The following is a 21,100-nucleotide window of genomic DNA, read 5'->3' on the forward strand; positions in this document are numbered from 1 at the left end:
ACACATAAGCAAAACATGCTTTTATTTTCTGAAAAATACAGCTAGCTTCAAAATACATTAGCTTCTCATTTCTTTAGCTGCTTCTTTTCCACTCTAGAAGGCCCAAAACTCTCACTTTTTTCCATGTCTATAATTCTGTAACTTCAATAGCTACCCAAATGAATTTTTAATTCAATTACACCCACATATATTTCTACTTATATCTGAACAACCTCAAAAATACATAGTATACCACTTGTTAGTTAAGTTACTCCTCTCCCTAAATTCAAATACATCTTTTAACTTACTTCTTCCAGCAACCTTTTCCCAATCAAGTTAGTTAAAGCTAATGACAACCATAAAATAGAATGGCAATCTCTTCTCTGGCCTCCAATACCATTTCATGAATTAAGTCTGCTAGTTATCATTTGGTTATAATTTGGACAAGGGTGCAAGTGGGGAAACTGACAAACTATAACAATAGTATCTACCTCATTGAGGCAGTCAATGTTACAATTATGCATTAACTTCTAAAAAAATCTTTAATAAAAAAGCATTATATAAATTTATAAAATGTGAGAGGTACTATTAAGTTTAAGATCTACGGGGAAAACCTTACACAAATTACAGTGAAATCCTTTTATGTCACTGAATAAACACAAGGAAAACAAAACTACAAAATGCTTTACATTCAGCTCCTCTTCTTTAGTTGCCACCTGAATAAGTCCAGTTTCAAGTAATTCTTCTACAGTCTTTAACTTCTCATCTTTTTCTTGAATGCTGAAATTATAAGTTTATAACACATGTATTAACTATTTTTCAAGGTTAATGATATTATTTCTTCTCTTTTTTTGAGACAGAGTTTCGCTCTTGCTGCCAAGGCTGGAGTACAATGGCGCGATTTTGGCTCACTGCAACCTCTGCCTCCCAGGTTCAAGCGATTCTCCTGCCTCAGCCTCCCAAGTAGCTGGGATTACAGGCATGCGCCACCATGCCTGGCTAATTTTGTATATTTGGTAAAGACAGGGTTTGCCATGTTGGCCAGGTTGGTTTCGAACCCCTGACTTCAGGTGATCCACCCGCCTCAGCCTCCCAAAGTGCTGGGATTACAAGTGTGAGCCACTGCGCCCGGCCAGTTAATGGTATTATTTCTAATCATTTTAAGTGGATCAACCTCTGTCCATCATTTCTTATAAACTTAATTCTAGAAAAGTTTCTAGGTTTCTAGTGATGGTTTATCATGGTCTCAGGATACTTCCTCTTTACAAGTAAAATGTACTCAAGTAATTCATGCTTACATGCTAGCCTCAACAAGTAAAATTACTGCCACACATGAAACCCACAAACGGTAATGTAATCCCAAATCAACAGTATACCACATTTTCTTCCATTACAAAGTTTAAAGAGAATTTTTAAAATATGATTAATGTAGTTAATTTGGTAGAAGTAACTCATCAAAATATAAAAAGAAAACTAAACTCTTACCATTTTTCCATTTGTTCCACAACATCTTTATTAGGCTAAAATAAAAATCACCAAAAAGTTTAACTTTACCAAATTTGCATAAAGAAAAACCAGATGAGAAATTAATTTTGTGAAAACTGTTTAGGGTTATTAAATAGATACAAAATTTAGGACAATAACTTATCTGAAGACTTGATAATTAAAGAATTCAGAAAACAAAACAAAGAGATACATCTACACAAGAGACACAGAAAAAGCAGCAGTATAAAATGGGCTGGCAAAATGAATTAGTATCTTATGAAGAAAATCTTAATCACTAGAAAAGATAACCTTAAGACAATTTGCCTCACTTCCTTTACATTAATTCAATTCTTCAAAGAATACAGACTCTAAGACCTTGCAAATCCAAAAAAAAAAGAAAGAAAAGAGAAAGAGAGAAAAGAAAGAAAAAAGAAAAACAAAGAAAGAAAAAGAAAAGGAAAAGAAAAAGAAAAAGAATGGAAAAGAAAGAAAAAAAGAAAAAGAGAAAGGCAGGCAAACGGGCTCTTTTAATTGATTTGAATTTTTTTTTTCTATACTAAGGTGTAACATTTACATAGACAAGTGCACAAATCCTGTTTACAGCTCAGTGAATTTTGTTAGATAGATATTATGTAACTACCAACCAGATCAAGATATAAAATGTTTTAAAACTGATTGTAAACTGCAAAAGCAACAGGAATACATTCTTTATAAAGCATTAGAACATGACATGTAAGGTGAGTCCCCCTTGAAACTTCTCCTGGCATCCCCCGGTACACACAGAAGTCCCCAGTGCTAAAATTTATCTTATATCCAAAGCAGGATTTCTCCCTCAGTATTCCCATATCTTCAGACAGCCAAGCAGCCTGACCAAAAAGATTTACGGTCTTTCTCCTAGAACATTCTCTTCTGTGCGCCCCTTTCCCAATCTTGCTAGTTTCTTTTTTTCCCAATCTTTTTTTTGTTTTTCCCAATCTTATTACAATCATTTTTCACAAATAGTATTAATTTTTCCATTGCCCTATCCAAGTCCTAAAATTCCACTCTGTACATACTTATGAAATTAAACCCTTCTCTTTAATGCCTAAGTTTAGGCCCTCAGCTTACTCATCTCAAATATCATAATACCCTAATTCTTCTCCCTGCTTCTAGTTCGTAAGAATTGTTTTGTAGAAGGCACAGGAAAAAAGTTCCCAATGGGAAAAAATAATCCAAATATCAGAAGGGAAATAGGAATTGTCAAAAGTACATTAAATCAGGTTTATACTATGAAAAACAAATCATACATTAAGCCTTTAAATCATTCATGAAGATAGTTTTTGTCCATATTTATTTTCAATGAACGCCACCTCAGAAAAAGACATAACACTATTAAGTCTAAGTTAACTGCACCTTAACCATTTACTGTATTGTACCTTTAGTCAGTCCTACCAACCAGAGTCTTCTTTCTAAAATGTTAGGCTAAATGCTCATTTATCCTTCCAACACCCTTTAGTGGCTTACCCACATGCTACATCAGGTTCATGGTCCTCACACAGCACACAAAGCCCTTCATAATTAGGTCTTAGCAAATCTTTCTCTACTCCTTACATCCTTCCTGTATTTTGTACTTCTGCAATACACCAACACTCTGAATATGCCAATCTGGCCACACTGTCATGTCTTTGAACATTGTATTCCCTCAGCCTGGATTGTCTCTTAGCTCTTTGGCAAATTCATGCTCATTTTTCAAAATCAGGTTTAGCTGTTCCCTGTGTTACCTCCCTACCTCCTTCAAATATTAAGAGAATGCATTATCTCTTCCTCTAAACCTGTACACAGAGTTCCAAAATTTCATTCACCATAATTTTCTGTTTAACACATCTATCTCCATATTAGGAAGGCAGGAATCAAGTCTCATTCATCTCTGTAGGCTCAGCATGTAGATAAGTACCTAGTAATATACTCAACTAGTAAATAAGTATTTGATGAATTGAATTTTTTTTAATGAAGTTACAGTTTAGAAATTCTTGGTCTTCAGCTCATCAAATACTCTATTGCATAAAACTGACCCAGCTTAGTTTGCATCTCCTCCAACATTTTTACTTCACTTCATACTTTATTGGTTTAATCCAATCCTACTGTTTCCACCCTAGATGATTTCCTAAACTACACCATATACAATAAATTCTTCTGCAATACAATTTAACAAGGCAGCAGAGCAAAAAGAAGAAACTTCCTACAGTTTTTACTTAATAATCTTGACCACTGAATCTTAAAAATCTACTGGAGTAAGAATAAATAAGTCATGCTGCTCTTTCACTAAAGGTCAGGATGTGCTCTCGTCCAGCAAAAAAAAAAAAAAAAAAGTAAAAAAAGTCTTATTCTGAGTTAATGAAATATTAGTAAATGATTTATTTGCATTATCTGACCATCTGCAAGCCTAAATCCAAATGCAGCCTTCTCTCCTTTAGGGTATCAACAGGTTACCTTACTTGGTACCTGCTGTCTTTCTGCTTCCTACACCTGAAGAAACAACAACTTGGCACCATTATTGGTTTCTGCTTTCATAAGCTCAATCTTTTCCTCCAGAATAAAAATCCATGGGGTAAAAGGACTGAAATTTTTACATAACTAAACTGTTCAATCTCTCAACTGTCACTTGGAATTCTGACTGAGGGATAGAAAGGGGTTAAAGAAAAGTGGAAACGACAGAAATTAAGATTATACCCATCTTCCATCTTTTCTCTTCTTTCACTAGCAACAATGAAAACGACTAGAGGAAAAGCCACAAAGATGATTCTTTGCCAAAATGAAAGAAGTCACAACTATAACCAAAACCTCAGTCATATGCTTTCTAGACTATTAATAAAAAGCTTTCAGAGTCAGAACAACTCTTAAGAATTACCCGGTAGCAGATCTTAAACTGGTGTCACAAAATAAGTTTCCCCCTTATCAACTAATTCTTTTAAATAAATCAAAAAATGTGGCTATAAAATTTTATCCTGTGAATTGTTAATTATTCTTCCTATCAAAAGCACATCTCATACTAAAAGTTGTCACTTTAACAGAACATCTAAAAGTACGCAGAAATCTTATAATAAAAGGCTGACTTAATAAGATAGCAATAATATTAACTTTCATGAATGATTGGGAATTTTACATAAGGTTATTACAATGGCATTTCTCAAGGTATTGTATGACTTTAAAGGAAAAGAAAAATTTAAGGCTGGTGGTTTTACTTTTATCTAATGATGGAAAATACCATTTTTAGTAAAGAACAAAAGTTTTCTGTTTAAATAAGAGTCACCAACACCTGGATACTACTAGAATACAAGAATTCTAGGACAGATTCAGAAGTTTCTAAGCATCTGTTTTACCTCCATGAAGTTAATTTTAGAAAGGTTAAAACTTCATACACTGATATCAGCATTTCAAAAATCTCTGGTAACTAACACACAGAAACTATATACTCTGCTGTTCCAAGTAAGAACACACACACACAAAAATCTATTACATCTAATCCAAGTCACCAATGTTATATCTCACCACTGCTATTTAACAGTAAAAATTTAAAATGCTGCCAATTAAACAACTAAACTGTAACCAGAGACTACAAGATACATTCGTATTTCAGAAATGGGGGGGGGGGGGGGGGAGAAACCTTATAATTGATATCATATCTTTTGTAAGCTATACCAGAAAAGGAAATAAGACAAGAATAAGCCTTAGCTGGGCACAGTGGTTCACATCTGTAATCCCAGCACTTTGGGAGGCCAAGGCAGGCAGATCACTTAAGGCCAGGAGTTCAAGACCAGCCTGGTTAATATTGCGAAACCCCGTCTCTGCTAAACATACAAAAATTAGCCGAGCATGGTGGCACGTGCCTGTAGTCCCAGCTACTCAGGAGACTGAGGGATAAGAATGGCTTGAACCTGGGAGGCGGAGGATAAAGTGGGCCAAGATGGTGCTACTGAACTCCAGCCTTGGCAACAGAGGAAGACTGTCTCAAGAAAAAAAAAAGAATAAGCCTTAAATGCCATTTAAACTAAATATCATCCCTTCAGCATTTTCTCCTCTATTACTTTTAGTTTACAAGGATAAAGCAAATACAAAGTACATAGTAAGACTATGTAATAATGCACTTAATATCATATGCGGAGGTAAAATAGATTATTTCTTGACAAGTTAATACTTACAGAGGCACAGTTACTTACACCAGCTTAATATCTGCATAAATGTAAATTTTAAAATAAATGAAAGAATGCAAGGATTTGCTAAAAGAAGTGCTATCATTTGCAACAGCTTTACATTTCAGCTTCCAATAAAAGTACAATTCAAAAACTTAGGAACAAATGCAAACCTTCTAATGTGTCACCAAGAGTTCGTGTTTTATTAATAAACTGTAATTGTAAGAGCTGCGTAGGAGAAAAGTATGAAGGCACCACTTAGGAATAGGCAGAGAACAGATACCACTGGGCTCTAATTTATGGAACCATGCTTATTCAAAGCTGCTATAGTTTAGATGCCTTGCTATAAATATGAAATGAATAGTGATGGTGGCAGCGGATGGAGATGAGACGGATAAAATAAATACTCTAAGAGAAAAGAATTAAGGTTTAGATACCTGCCATAAACAAAGCACTAGACTAAGCATGATACATAAGCTTCTCCTTTCAAATCTAACAACCTCATAGTGTAAATATAATCTCCACGTGAAAGGCTTGGAATGAGAGGTGTCACAAAGGTTAAGCTATTTGATCAACATCACACTGCTTTTAAGTGCTAATAATAAGTTTCAACCTTTAAAGATACCATGCTCCCTAAAAGAAAAAGCTGAGGTTCCAAGTCTAAGGCAGGACATTTATTCTGAGAGTCAAATGTATCAAAACGGCTTAAATTCTTTTTATGCATATCCTATTACACTTTTTTGTTTTTCTGGAATGTGCTTTTGAGCAGACTGGCATAAGCTTCATCTCAGGAAGAAAAAAATGTCCTTAATTTAGATACAGGATGAATAGAAAGGCAATAACAGACATATCCAAGCTTAAGCAAAATTTCTCAATTAGTCTTTTGGTACCTAAATAAGAAGAACCAGATCTTGTTATATATCAAGTGTTTCTACTTTGTAATTTAGGAAAAACCTTACCTGTTCAGAAACAAGAGTCTGTAGCTTCTGAACTTCTAATTTTAATGCTTTGTTTTGGTCATTTAGAATCTGGAAGAAAGAATCTCAATTTACTGTTTTATTAAGAAAAAAGGTAATAAAGCAATCATTTGAATGGGTTTTTGAACAATCAAACCTTTATCTCAGCTTTCAGTACTCAAAGTGACAGGTCAATTATACACTGACATAATTCAAATTTCACTGGACACAGAGATGCACCCTAGCACTTGGTTGGCCATGACCAGAAACCAGAACTACAGCAATAGTGGAGACAAGTAAGACAGTCCCAAATAGAAACTATCAGCTGAGAAAAGGCTGGGGGGGGGAGCAAAATAAATCTCTAAGCTCTACTAAAAGAACAGATAATCTAGAGGAAAAATGATAAAATTCATGGTTTGCATAAGTCCCCTAATGAACTACAGAAACACTGTTTCAGAGTGACTTCACATAAAATCTAGTATTTCTGGAATCACTCAACTGAAAAGTATGCAAGGTTGTTCTAAGAAACCTGAGTTTACAAGCTTAATCACACACCTTAAATTCTTCCATTTTGTTTGAAATTTCATGTTGTAGTTGTTCTTCCAGCAATCTTATTTTATCATCTTTAACATAAACACTATAAGGGTGAAAAAAAGTAAATTAAAATACCTCATACATTCAGAAAATCTATAGGAATTATGGGCACAACTATCAATTTTAAGTAGCAACATTTTCTGCAACGATTATACTTAAACATAAATGTATGAATGACTAGATGTACAATACTTTAGTCACCTTTGTTGCATCTTCTCCAATTCATGTGCAGCAGCAGCCTGTGTATGGAATGAGAAGAAAATGGTATCACTTCTCAGGAAGTGCTCAAAACTATTTTTTCACTAATTTTTACATATTAAAAAGTTATAGTTCCATATATTTGAAGTTACAGCAATACCATACATTTCTGTAACATGTTTTGCTGTTTGATATTTTTTACTTCTCACTTTTATCCTAGTAAAAGGTATATCTTTTTTGAATTAAATGGCTCAAAGACTCAAATCAGCATAGTAAGATCATTTTAACTGCCTCTTGAAGTGATCAATTCATTGGATCAAACATTTATTTCAACATAAAAATAGTAACATCAAATCATGCAGCCAAAGATAAGAAACCATCATATTTTTTACTTACACAATCAAATTGGGGCTCACAATACCAGTGAAAATAAAAATACGCAAACTGAAATTCTGAGGTCAATGCTCTAAAGCAATAAAGATCTACCTGCTCATTTGCCAGGGCCTGTAATTTCTGCACTTCAGCTTTTAATAAGAAATTCATATTCTGTATATCCTAGAACAAGGAAAAATAGCATTTAAAATATTTAATACAATTGATTTTAAAGTTTGTAAAGCATCTTTTCTACAGAAGAGTTAAGCAAATGTCTCAACTTATAAAATTTCCTAAATAAAATCACCAATTTCTGTTATTTAGCATAGTCCTATCGAACTATTGTAAATTATTGTAAATTATATCACAAGACAAGCCCTTTGAATTTTTCCTCATAGAGAGCTAGAGGATTTTGTAGTTTAGAAAAATAGTTATTTCAAATGAACTCTAGACTATTTTCCATTCTTCATATACACTTACTGATTATGTGGATAAAAGTAATTTAAATTTCAGTCCTGTAAAATATTGCAGCCATTTATACAAATTACTATACCTTAAGTTCCTCTTCTTTACTTGTTAAATGATCACGTTCATTTGCTAAAGAATCTTCAGTCTGTTTTATCTGCTTATCCTTTTCTGCAATCCTTTAGAAGATATTTGTACATTCAATAAACATTCAGAAGTCACAAATCAAAAGGATTTAAAGCCTTAAAAAGCATCATCCTTACTTCAGTAGTTCTCATATACCTTCCATTTCTATAGCCCCTTTCAGTTTACTAACAACTGTCATACACATTACTATAACTCCTTAAAATACATAACCCTATTTTAAAACTCGAAATAAAAGAGGTTAATTTGTTAAAGCTAGCAATGTCAAAACCAGATTTCAGATCTTCCGAACTCAAGTGATCAATGTCCATGCAAAATTACACGGCACAAAAAAAGCACATAACTTTGTTTTGGTTATACAACCACAGAGTCGGACACAGAAGAACTACAACTACTTATTAGACACAAAAACTAATTTACTTCCACTACTTTCTAAACAATTACCTCTTCCACATAATTGCTAACACCCAAATGAAAGTCTCCCCAACTCTTTTTAAAATAAAAACATAAATAAAAGCAGAATATATAATGTTTAGGGACCCAAATCACTAATGGGAAAAAGGAAAAAAAAAAAAAAAAAAGCAAAAGTTGCTCAAATCTAGTTCAGAGTATTTTCTGAACAGGTCAGAGGTATAAAGTTAATCTTAAGTGTCGCATCTAACAAGTATCAGTGGTGACTACACAATTATAAGAGTGTGAAAAGATAGGCTTACACTTTATGTAATTCTTCTGCTAAAACTGAAGCGGAGGTCTAAGAAAGAAAAATAGTGTCAACATAAAAGTATTTAAGAGAAAGCTTTAAAGCTATACAATAATCATAACAGAGCTCTAAATTCTAAGAGAAGTTAATGTATATAAATTGTTAAGAAAGTATCTGGCCCATGGTGGGTGTTCAATAAAAAGTAACTACTATTCTGAAAGCAAGTCTGATCACCAACAGCCAGTAGTCAGGAATTACATATCACAAGCCATTTAGAATAAAACAAGTTGACAGGTCCGGAAACTAAATAATTGACAAGCAACAAATGAATAGGAAAAACAGCCAGAAAGGCCATTTGTCATCCTGTGTTTCTTCTCCTTATTAACAACTTTTAATAATAAAATTATCCATTCCATGACTAATATAGTTTGGAAATACCCATGTTCATGTTTACTATTTAAAAGATTCTTACAAGCACTCTCTACGTATTTAACTCCTGATAAATTTTTTAGAGCTACTTCTCAGCTGATAACCCAAGATCACAATTCAATTTGAGTTTGTAATCCACATATACATACACATCCATACCAGCACCCTTTCCTGTGTTAATTCTTCCCCAATTATTTTAGACTACAATTTCTACAGACAAAGCAATAGGGAAAAATATGTTTATAGGGTCAAAGCTTTGGGAGTTTGAACTTCTCTGAACCTTAAAAACAAAATTTTAATGTAAAAACCACTTTTTATACAGAAATGTCAGACTTCTAAGCCAATACTTTTTGCTACAAATAACTCTCAGAATTTTCAAGTTGAAAAACTGAAGCTCAAAATTTGCAATACTTAACTTGCTTTTTACTTGATTTTCTTTATATTATTTATAAAGACGTGTACGTCACGTCAAAGAATAACAGGTCTTACACTATCACTTGAAAACTTTGGAAGGTTGAGTCACTAAACTGAGGTACAAATTTTCAACTGATTCTTTTGCAAATATAATCTGTGATCTATGGTTACCATATTGTTCCCCCTGCTGATATATTAGGATTTTCCAGAGCTAGTTGATATTTAATGAACATCTGTAATACATAAGCCACTATTCTAGACAGCATTCGGCCAATTCTCTCTCCTTGTTTTGTGACAGGACTGGGGATATTTTTCTATAATAAAAGCTCTCTAACCTTCCCCTCATCCGATTAGTTGGTATGGATTTCTTTCTGAGTGTTTTCCCTCAGCACCGTACATAATTAGCAAGTGTTTAGCACTCAGGATCATCATTTGTTGATTCAATGACTAGTCTCCCAGCTATTAATCCAGTAATTGGCACTCAACGGGCATTCAGATGAGTGTTTAAATGGCTGAATCATAAGCAATAAGAAAGCGTCATTACCTGGGCTGCTATCTGGGAATGGAACTGCTGAATCTGAGCTTTCAAAGCCTCATTCTGCTCCAAAATATCCTTTCATAAATAGCAATCAAAAAGAAAAAAAGCATGCTAATAAATAACCCCATGTATATGAACACAATGTATTATAGGTACATCTGTTTATCTTTATCTTTTTTTCTTTTTTAAGGCATTCTTAGATTCCAAAATGCATTATTTTAAACAATGATTAGACATTCTGAGTTAGCTTATAAGACAGAAGTTAAAGATATGTCTGTGCTATTCCTAATCTAATACAAAGAGCCTAAGACTGTCGATGAGCACATCTTCAAACATACCATATTGTGACAAGTGCTCAAAGTTATTATTATTCATCATCATTTCAGAATTAGGATAAGGTAGACATTACTCTCTCTTCTAGACACACAGATCTAATAACTGACCACCTGTATTTTTTTTTTATAAAAAAGAAGAAAAAATACCTGAACCTGCATTTGCAGAGACTCTTCTTTGTTCACCCTTTTCTGCTCTGATTCCATTAACTGCATCAGTCTTTGCTCCAACTGTTGTTTTGATACCAAGGTATCTGTAAGCTTACTATGCAGACTCTGTACTTCATTTTCTTTGGCCACAAATTTACTCTGTAAATCTGTAATAAAACATTACATTTTACAGAGGTCTCTTTCTTTGCCTAGTTTCTCATACACATCTTTAGTGTAGGCATTCTCTTCTCTAGAAAACCTCCTTTGAATCTCTCCTGCTTCTACTCTTGCATGCTCCTGTAGCAGCCTATACTTGTTTTTCATGGCAGAAAGGCAGTAGTAGAGAAATAAACAACACACATAACACGTACTCCATTATCTCCCAGATGGATTCATCAAATTAAGAGTAAATGAGTAAAAGTTAGCATGTATTAAATGGGCAGTTTTAAGTAAATTACTTGGGATGGTAATGCTCTGTTTTTCTCTTCAAAATAAGAACTATTTTCTTGGGAACAAAAAATAAAATGAAGAATTAACCAAAGAACCAAAGAGAATAACTACAGAAAAGAAACACACAGCCAGGACCCCATTACCCTATCATGTACTACAATTTTGCCTGCAACTTTAATGCTTCAGGCAAAACTAGTAGGTAACTTATTTTAAAACCCTAACAAATGTCAAAGAAAGAAAGATATTCTGAAAGTATAAAAGCTATTTTTACTAAGCTATAACCAAAATACCAAATTATACTTTCTTCACAGATGGAAGAGAAAGGAAATTTTACCCAAAATTATATACAAAGTTTACATGAATACCTCTTCCCCTTACCTTGCTGTGCTGCCTCATGTTCCGCTGTTCTCTTCCTGATGTAGCTCTGAACTTCTTCCCACCTTCTTTCAGCTTCTTGTAGTTGAACCTTGGTATTTTAAAAGGGAGAAAGGATAAATTAGCACAAACACAGAATTTCTACTTTGAAAAAGAGGGAAAAAAAGCATCCTCTACCTTTACTGTTGTATCATAAAACTGCTTATTACAACTAGTCTCCTATATTTCAATAAGACAGGCAGATAAACACAGTCTAAAAGCTATTTATTTATCAGTCATAGCCATCCTATCCTCCAACATTACAGGGTTTACAGTTTAGAGATTATTTCAGAGACTCAATATTTGTGCTGAGTTTAGACCAAGATAGCTACTACTATATACATATCTGATCCACTTAGCAATAACCTGTTTCCCACTAACCCTCCTTCAGCTGACAAGCTTCCGAAGGACAGGATAGTATCTTTATTGCTAAATCTAAGTAGCTAAAAATTCTTATTTTGAGGTATTTCTATAACACAACACTCCAATCATGACTATAATCTTTAATGTCATTTATTTATCCATATCCACAGAAAACAGACTTCCATATCTATGCCAGTAGTAAATCCATCAGCAAGATCAGTATTAAATAAAAGAAAGGATACTTATATTAATCTCCCAACAAGACCCAAGAAAACTTAAGAAAAACAAAGGTTACTCACACTATTTTCCATATTCAATTACCCTTGAAGCCTTTTTAACTCCTACTCTGGAACTGGTATCAAAGTACAACTGTATCAATGACCTAGGTAGGAATCTATTATAATGAGGTAGCATTTAACTTACACAAATTGAACTATACTTTCAACAAATCTCCTCTTCAATAAAAGGAGAAATAGAGAATTATACTCATCATTCTATTCAATGTACATATGCTCCAGAATGCATATAAAATGAGATAAATGAATCTGCTCCTCCCTCAGTCAGCCTGAGCAAAGCCATGCATCTCTTCACAGTATAAGTATCTCATTGGACCAAGTGACACACTGGTGTCTAAAAACATAATATGTGATTTTTTTGTACATCATGGGTCGAGTGCAAGCCACTGGAACACCACTTAGTCTTGTGCTTAAACAAAGGAAAAACTACCTATTCCAGTGCTGAAAGAAAACTAGGTTCTACTGGACCTACTGAAAAATCCCAGCTATGGGTGATAAAGTGGTATTAAGGGTAATTTTTAACTACATGATTTCTGCCCTATATATGTAGACCCTAACCCCCATATATAAGACAAACTTCTACAGTTTATACCTGTCAATCAGCTAACATCATTTACCATATCTTCAAACAGTCTTTAACTTCAAATTCAAGGCTATATTCAATTCTTTCAACAGGGCACATGCTTCTTTTTCTTTCATCAGGACATAGCATTTAGACTACAGGTCCCACTAAGCGTCAAACTATATTTTTCAAATCTATATACACATTTAAGTCATCAAATTAAATACCTACTGATATGGTTAGGCTTTGTGTCCCCACCCAAATCTCATCTTGAATTGTAATCCCCATAATCTCTATGTGTCAAGGGAGAGACCACGTGGAGGTAATTGAATCAAAGGCATGGTTACCCCCATGCTGTTCTTGTGATAATGAGTGAGTTCTCACAAGATCTGATGGTTTTATAAGGGGCTCTTCCCCATCGCTCGGCATTTCTCCTTCCTGCTGCTTCATGAAGAAGATGCTTTGCTTCCTCTTCACCTTCTGCCATGATTGTGAGTTTCCTGAGGCTTCCCCAGCCATGTTGAACTGTGAGTCAATTAAACCTCTTTCCTTAAAAATTTACCCAGTCTCAGGCAGTTCTTCATACCACTATGAAAACGAACGAATACACCTATATTATTCATGAAATGACAAAGGTGGGAATATATCACCTTCAACTGAGTAACTGCTTGCTCAGCATTCTTCTTTTGGACTTCCTCTTGCTGTAGCTTTCCTGTTTTCTCAGTCAGCTCATTCACCAACCTAGCATAATCCTGGCGTAGTTTATTTAGTTCTGCAGACTGCCTGAAAACAGTAACTGGATTAGGAGCCTTCCATTATTACAAATAGATATAAGAAATAAACAAAACATACTTTGGTAGTTTCGCTGAGCTGAGCTAGTAGTTCTATTTACAGCCCAACTGAAACAGAACACAAGCGATTACTAACAATAAAGTTTAGGTGGGTAATTCCTATATAATCTAACGAGTTATACAAATTCTAAAATCACTGTAAAATATCAAGAAAAATAGATGACCATAAATAGACAGAGTCACCTTCAAACTGGTCTTCTGAAAATGTATTAAAAATCAACCAGTCAGGGTACTGTGTACTCATATTACTAATCTCTCTAAGGTACTATTTCTCAAAGTATGGCCTCAGAGTCAATCACTATCACAAGGAAAGTGTCTTTTTTTTTTGAGACAGAGTGTGGTTCTGTTGCCCAGGCTGGAGTGCAGTGGCGCAATCTGGGCTCACTGCAACCTCCACCTCCCAGGCTCAAGTAATTCTCCTAAGTGTCCCGAGTAGCTGAGATTACAGGCATATGCCACCACGCCCAGCTAATTTTTGTATTTTTAGTAGAGACAGGGTTTCACCATGTTGGCCAGGCTGGTCTTGAACTCCTGACTTCAGGTGATCTGCCCACCTCGGCCTCCCAAAGTGCTAGGATTAAAGGCGTGAGCCATCACATTCAGCCTGAAAGTGTCTTAATATATAGATTGCTGGGCTCTACCTCAGAGTCAGTGAATCATAATCTTTTAAGGGTAGGACTCAAGAATACACTTTTTAACTAGAATGCCAGGTGCTCTTCAGAATACTGAAGTTTAGGAGCTACTGTGAAAGGCGACAGATGGATTAAAACTTATAAATTTCATAGACCATTCCATTGGTGGTACTAGTATTTATTACATAGTTTATATATAATATACACATACATGTTTATATAAATATGTAATATATGATATATATTAATGTGTTTGTATAAGTATATAATAGTATGACATTAATATAACATATATAGTTTACATATATGTAACTGAAGAAGTTCTTCACAAAGCAAAAGAGAATTGTTTTTAAAAGTAACTCATTTTAAGCCAGGTGTGGTGGTTCACGCCTGTAATCCCAGCACTTTGGGAGGCTGAGACAGGCAGATCACCTGAGGTTGAGAGTTCAAGACCACCCTGACCAGCACGGAGAAATCCCGTCTCTACTAAAAATACAAAAAAATCAGCCGGGTGTGGTGGCACATGCCTGTAATCCCAGCTGCTCGGGAGGCTGAGGCAGGAGAATTGCTTGAACCCAGGAGGTGGAGGTTGCGGTGAGCCAGAGATCGCGCCATTGTACTCCAGCCTGGGCATCAAGAGCGAAACTCCGTCTCAAAAAAAAAAAAAAAAAAAAAAAGGTAACTCATTTTAGAAACAAATGTAAAAAAAAAAGTCTAACCAATTACTATCAAACACTATAAATATTTTGATGATTCAAGAAAATACTCTGCCATTCAATTAAAAATAAGGTATTTGGAAACATACTTGCTTTCCAGTTGATTTGTAGTGTTGCTGACAGCATCTCTCAGTATGCCATTTTCCTGCTTCAAGTGAGCTATCTCTGCCTCCATCTGCTCACGAACTTGCTGAAACTAAAATTTTACATATATAAAACTTAGAAAACAAAGACTGTCAAAGCTAACTTTCAAAATAAACTTTATTAAAATGAGAATGTAAAAAGCATCAATAGAATGAAGTTTGAATCCTTCTTCTCAAATAAACATGAACAAATTTAAAAGAAATATACTGTTAGTGATGACTGCAAATTAAATACAAACTCTCACCACATTCAAGAATACAAGTAGATGCTAGCTGCTATCATATTTGACATACAAGATAAACATGCTTAGAGATGATGTTTCAGAACTAAGTATGATTTAGGACTTCTTTCCTATCAAATAGATTCATACAGAATTAAGCTTGTCCTGATCCTATGTCAACTGTATGTTAGCAATATTCTTAAAGTCTTTAGTAAGCCAAAGTTTAAAAACTGAAAATATGTTTGGTATACTTCATATTAAGTTACAAATTGAGCCATAATCATATAGATAACACAAAAACCTGCTTGCTAAAATATTCTGACCTCTAATTGTTTTTCCAAGTTTTTACATTATAAAATATATATAACATAAAACATACCATTCTAACCATTTTCAAGTATACAGTTCACTGGTATTAAATATATCCATAATGCTGTGTAATCATGACCACCATTCATCTCCATAACTCTCTTCATTGTGTAAAACAAAACTCTGCACCTTTTAACAAATAACTCCCATTTCTTTCCCTGAAACCCCTGGCGACCACCACTCTTAACTTTCTTCTTCTAATTTTAAAATTTTGGATTAAAGAATCTAAAGACAAAGCACACTGACTCTTACATTCTCATAAGAACATGTTTTTATATGAAATAATCTTATTAATAATTCTTTCAAAAGAAATTGTTGCTTATTAAGAGAAATTAAGGTATATGTTTCTATTTTTCACAGAAGTTATCATATGGAATCTGTATCCTGACCTCTGTAAGTAATCAAGTAAAACAGGATGAATCACTTAAATACCTTTCACCTTCAACAAAAGATGCTGCTACAAGTATTTGACTAATTTTCAAATTAACAGGAATTAGGAACTAAGAAGAAAAGATCACTTGAGGCTAGGAAAATTAGTTCTTCAATAACTCAAATTGCTGGGGGATGAGAAGATGAAGGAATGGGTTAAACAAATGCTAAAAGCAGTGGATAAGGCAAAAACACAAAAACAGCATCATTCACTTCTTTTTTGCTATTAGTGGCATTTCAGAGGAAAATAGTGGGACTCTGAAAGCAGCGAAGAATATTTTTAAATTTTTAGCAGACTAGCGATATTATCAAAGCAATATTTTACAAAAAAAAAAAAATTTGGTACCAAATGCAAGACAGAATGAAAATGACAAACCTATTAATATGAGCTGTAATTATTCTAGTATGTAATAATAAACTAAAGACACGTCTAAGAATTGAATGCAAGAGTAACTAGAAATAAAGTGGTTTGGAGTTTTTTGTTTTTTGAGACAGGGTCTCACCCTGTCACCCAGGCTGGAGTGCAAATGTGTGATCACGGCTCACTGCAACCTCAACCTCCCAGGCTCAAGCCTCCCACCTCAGCCTCCTGAGTAATTGGGACCATGAGCATGCCACCATGCCTGGCTAACTTTTTAATTTTTTTGTAGAATGGGGTCCCACTATTTTGCCCAGGCTGTTCTCAAATTCCTGGGTTCAAGTGATCCTCTACCTCAGCTGGGATTACAGACATGAGCCACGGCACCTGGCCACAGAAATAAAATGTCTTTAAGATTTCAGAGCAAATTGTAGACTAAGCGAGGCAGAGAGAAGTCACAGGATTCAAGCATAAAGATAACAATGCCTCAAAATATAAAAACCATGATTGGCCTGGGGGAAAAAAAAAAAAAAAATCAAACTGATCAATAGGTGAGAGTTTTAGACACATATTAAATCTGAGGTAATGACAGACCTTCCAAATTGAAGGATCAGCCAGCAGATGGAAGTAACAATTTCAAAAAGTCACTGGTGAAGAAAGTTAAATTAAGGAAAGTATTACATGACCCCTAAGCAAGCAGACCCAAGCCATATTCTTCAATAGCCTCTTTAGCAGTAATAAAGATATTTCAATCTTTTTAAAAATAAGAAAAAAAAAATGCACTGGTCTAGTCCTAACTAGGATCATGAAAATGGAAAATATATACAAGAGACAGACTGTAAAAACTGAGCCTTCTGACAGAAGATGAGTGAAACGGTAGGAAGTAACAACAGACAAAATCACTCAGGCCAAAACCTTAGAAGTCATTCTTCACTATCACCTCTCCCCTCCACACTAACACCAAGCCCTATCTAACTCACTCTTTGAATACTCAAACTCATTCTCTCATTGTCAACATCTAATTTCAGGCCCTTGTTCTTTGACTTGAATTCTAGCAAAGTCTTCCAACCATCCTTTGCTCCACTCTCCCCACTGCTACCAAGGTAAAAATTTAAAATAGCAGTGTAATTCCAGCGACTGCTGTGTTGCTTAAACTCCTTCCCTGGCTCCCCAGTCTTCAGGTATACAAGGCCCTTTTAAGATGGGGCCTCTATCTACTTCTCAATATCCCTTCTTCATTCCAGCTCTGATTCCCAAATACCACAACTCTTACTGTATTTCTCACAGAGCAGTTACTCCAGACAATCTGTACTGGTAGCACCTGGATTGCACTAATTAAAAAGCTCAATCCTGGGTCCCAGAATATACCCACTGAACTATCATCTCCAGAGATGGACTAAGAAATCACACCAAGTAACTCTTATCCTCAGTGCCCATTTCTTTACTCTCTTACTTGATAATGCCTAATTGTTTTAAAAGATTGAACACAGTCTTATCACTTCTAAAAAGTCTTCCCTATCAAATCCTTCTCTTCCCTACCTCCCATCACCATTGCTCTAAAGTAGCCAATACTTATCTTTATCATCATATTGATCTGCATCCAGCCTCCCTACCTCATCCCCACCTAGAAAAGTTGTTTTACTTAGGACAGAGAGTGAATTTCACTAGCCACTGTATGTTGATAGCCCAGCAAAGGGCCTTGCACATACTAGTCACTTAAAAGTTTGCTAATTAAATGAATGCAAACATTTCATCTTGTTTTCAAAGAATGAAAATATACCTTCATCTGCATCTGTTGAGTCTCTTGATAACTGACATGTATTTTGTTTTGAAATACATTATGTTCCTTTTCTAATGTTCCAATCCGATCTTTCATCCTTGCTATAACCACATTGCTTCTTTCTTTCTCTGACATCATTTCCTAAAAGAATATCCCAGAAATTTAAAAACTTGTTATTTAATAAGTATCATAAGCCTGCAACAATGATAAACAATGATGTTATGTAACATCAGTAAAATAATCACGAATGATAAAACATTAAGTACTTGCTTTAAAAAAGCTAGGTCAAAAGATTTCAAAAACAGTCTTCTGCATCTCATCTGCTCTTCACACCAATTCCCTTCATAATCACTTTGCCACTGTTTTACTACTAATTCAAATGCATTTTCTAGTTTATTATAAGTTAAAGACTATGAACCTAAAATAAATCCTACATTCTAACTCGATTACACGAAAGAACATTTTAAAGCACAATAGTTCCTTCTCTATCATTCCCAGGTACATTCTCTTTCAGGGAAAAAAGGCCTAGAAGGAAATAAAAGTCTCTTTCCTAAGGGAAGAAATAGGGATAAGATGTCTACAGTAGAGTCAAAGTTTCAAACAAGGGAAAGTAAAAATCAGAAAGCAGTTTTATCATCTTCCTAAGTCAAATCTTTTTTTTTTTTTTTTTTTTTTTTTTTTTTTCCTGAGACGGAGTCCCGCTCCATTGCCCAGGATGGAGTGCAGTGGCGCAATCTCAGCTCACTACAAGCTCCCGCTCCCAGGTTCACACCATTCTCCTGCCTCAGCCTCCCAAGTAGCTGAGACTACAGGCACCCGCCGCCATGCCCGGCTAATTTTTTTTGTATTTTTAGTAGAGACGGGGTTTCACCGTGTTAGCCAGGATGGTCTTGATCTCCTGACCTCGTGATCTGCCCGCCTCAGCCTCCTAAAGTGTTGGGATTACAGGCGTGAGCCACCGCAACTGGCCCCTAAGTCAAATCTTAAATGAGGGATTTCATTTTGTTTTGCTGGTACTATGAACTCCTAGAACAAATATTAATTATCGAAGTACATGAAAGCCAAGCAATTTTAAAATCAGCTGCAAGTATGATTAGGACTAATCATGTCCCTGCTCTAAAGCAACTTTTCGACAAAATTTGAGATATTACATAATTTATGTTTGCCTGAGTTTGTTCATTCATCTTCACAAATTGTTATACTCCTGTATGACATACTTAGAAGTATATACATCGTAAGTACACAGCTCAATGAATTATCAAATTAGTTATCCTAATTTTTTTAAATACAGTCATATAGTCACATAAAACTGTAAGTTTCTAATTTTATTAACAACTTTAATCTTGCCAACTTTTTCCATTGACTTTTTTTATTTACTTCAAATTCACATAAAGGATTTATATTCAAACAAGGTCATTCATTCTTACAATGTCATCAAGTGGCTAGGTGAACGACTAGTAAATAAACATCATGTACTCTACTGCATTTAATCCCTAGAAAGAGAAACAAGCACTTCAGGAATAATGAAACCATATTTTCTATAGTTTCAATTCCGTTCTCTCAGTTTCATGATGTTTTAAAGATTGGCTTTTCCAGTATTTTTTACTATTAACCTCTGAGAGTAATATTTCTGAGATTTGAAGAACTAGACAAAAAATTATACTTATCACAAGAAGCTCCATAAAAAAATTACTTATGTTAAGAGTTTCACATTTATTCCATTAATCAGACTTAAACAAGATCACACCAAATTTTGTGTTTCTATAAAGAACAGATCTAGGTCAGATCCAATTAAAACAAATTCCCATGCTTCTGTACAGAATGCTTTTGTTATTCTGAAGTTAGGATATCTGTAAGTACTCTTATTTTAAATAATTCAACTATAGGTTATAATATCACGAAAGAGAGAGACGGCTCTATCTACTCTCCCAAAACTCTAAAAGAAAGTTACTTTAGTTGGATATAAATTATAAATAAACTACTGACAATAGATAATTTCTAAAATCTTTCTGATTTGCGAAGTATATCCCTCATACATAAGAATGTCTTCACCTGGGTTAACTGCTTACACCGATCCTTTGTAGCAGCAGCATCTTCCTTCACAGCAGCAAGTAACTTGTCCTTTTCTTGAAGCTGATGTACGAGCGTAGTCAATTCTCCCTTACTTGACTGCAATTGAGAAAGCAACGCAGAATTAGTAATAGTTACCAAGGGCTAATAAAAAGTATGAAAATGGGGCTGGGCGCCGTGGCTCACGCCTATAATCCCAGCACCTTGGGAGGCCGAGGCGTGCGGATCACAAGGTCAGGAGATTGAGACCATCCTGGCTAACACAGTGAAACCCCGTCTCTACTAAAAATACAAAAAAAAAAAAAATGAGCCAGGCATGGTGGCGGGCGCCTATAGTCCCAGCTACTCAGGAAGCTGAGGCAGGAGAATGGCGTGAACCCGGGGGGCGGAGCTTGCAGTGAGCCGAGATCGTGCCACTGCACTCCAGCCTGGGCAACAGAGCGAGACTCCGTCTCAAAAAGAAAAAAAAATGTATGAAAATGAAATGTGGCACCTATACACCATGGAATACTATGCAGCCA

At 34.9% G+C, this 21,100-nt stretch overlaps 1 protein-coding gene across 19 annotated transcripts in view; it reads right to left on the reverse strand.

Annotated features, from left to right (window-relative positions):
- The window catches only part of LOC105473588 (kinectin 1), a 160,346-nt gene that overhangs the window by 91,519 nt on the left and 47,727 nt on the right, over window positions 1-21,100 (reverse strand). For 18 of the 19 annotated variants that reach the window (XM_071100132.1, XM_071100129.1, XM_071100128.1 and 15 more), the window contains exons 6-20: window positions 20,562-20,678; window positions 18,510-18,650; window positions 15,299-15,405; window positions 13,661-13,793; window positions 11,754-11,841; window positions 10,926-11,092; window positions 10,450-10,518; window positions 9,076-9,113; window positions 8,307-8,397; window positions 7,868-7,936; window positions 7,385-7,422; window positions 7,145-7,226; window positions 6,593-6,661; window positions 1,465-1,499; window positions 669-759 (exon numbers count right to left, since the gene is read on the reverse strand). In XM_071100132.1, the coding sequence (XP_070956233.1) occupies window positions 669-759; window positions 1,465-1,499; window positions 6,593-6,661; window positions 7,145-7,226; window positions 7,385-7,422; window positions 7,868-7,936; window positions 8,307-8,397; window positions 9,076-9,113; window positions 10,450-10,518; window positions 10,926-11,092; window positions 11,754-11,841; window positions 13,661-13,793; window positions 15,299-15,405; window positions 18,510-18,650; window positions 20,562-20,678 (1,335 nt within the window). The remainder of the gene's footprint in view (window positions 1-668; window positions 760-1,464; window positions 1,500-6,592; window positions 6,662-7,144; window positions 7,227-7,384; window positions 7,423-7,867; window positions 7,937-8,306; window positions 8,398-9,075; window positions 9,114-10,449; window positions 10,519-10,925; window positions 11,093-11,753; window positions 11,842-13,660; window positions 13,794-15,298; window positions 15,406-18,509; window positions 18,651-20,561; window positions 20,679-21,100) is intronic. The other variant, XM_071100127.1, reaches the window with a different exon arrangement.

Source organism: Macaca nemestrina, chromosome 7, assembly GCF_043159975.1.
Source record: "Macaca nemestrina isolate mMacNem1 chromosome 7, mMacNem.hap1, whole genome shotgun sequence".
NCBI lineage: Eukaryota > Metazoa > Chordata > Mammalia > Primates > Cercopithecidae > Macaca > Macaca nemestrina.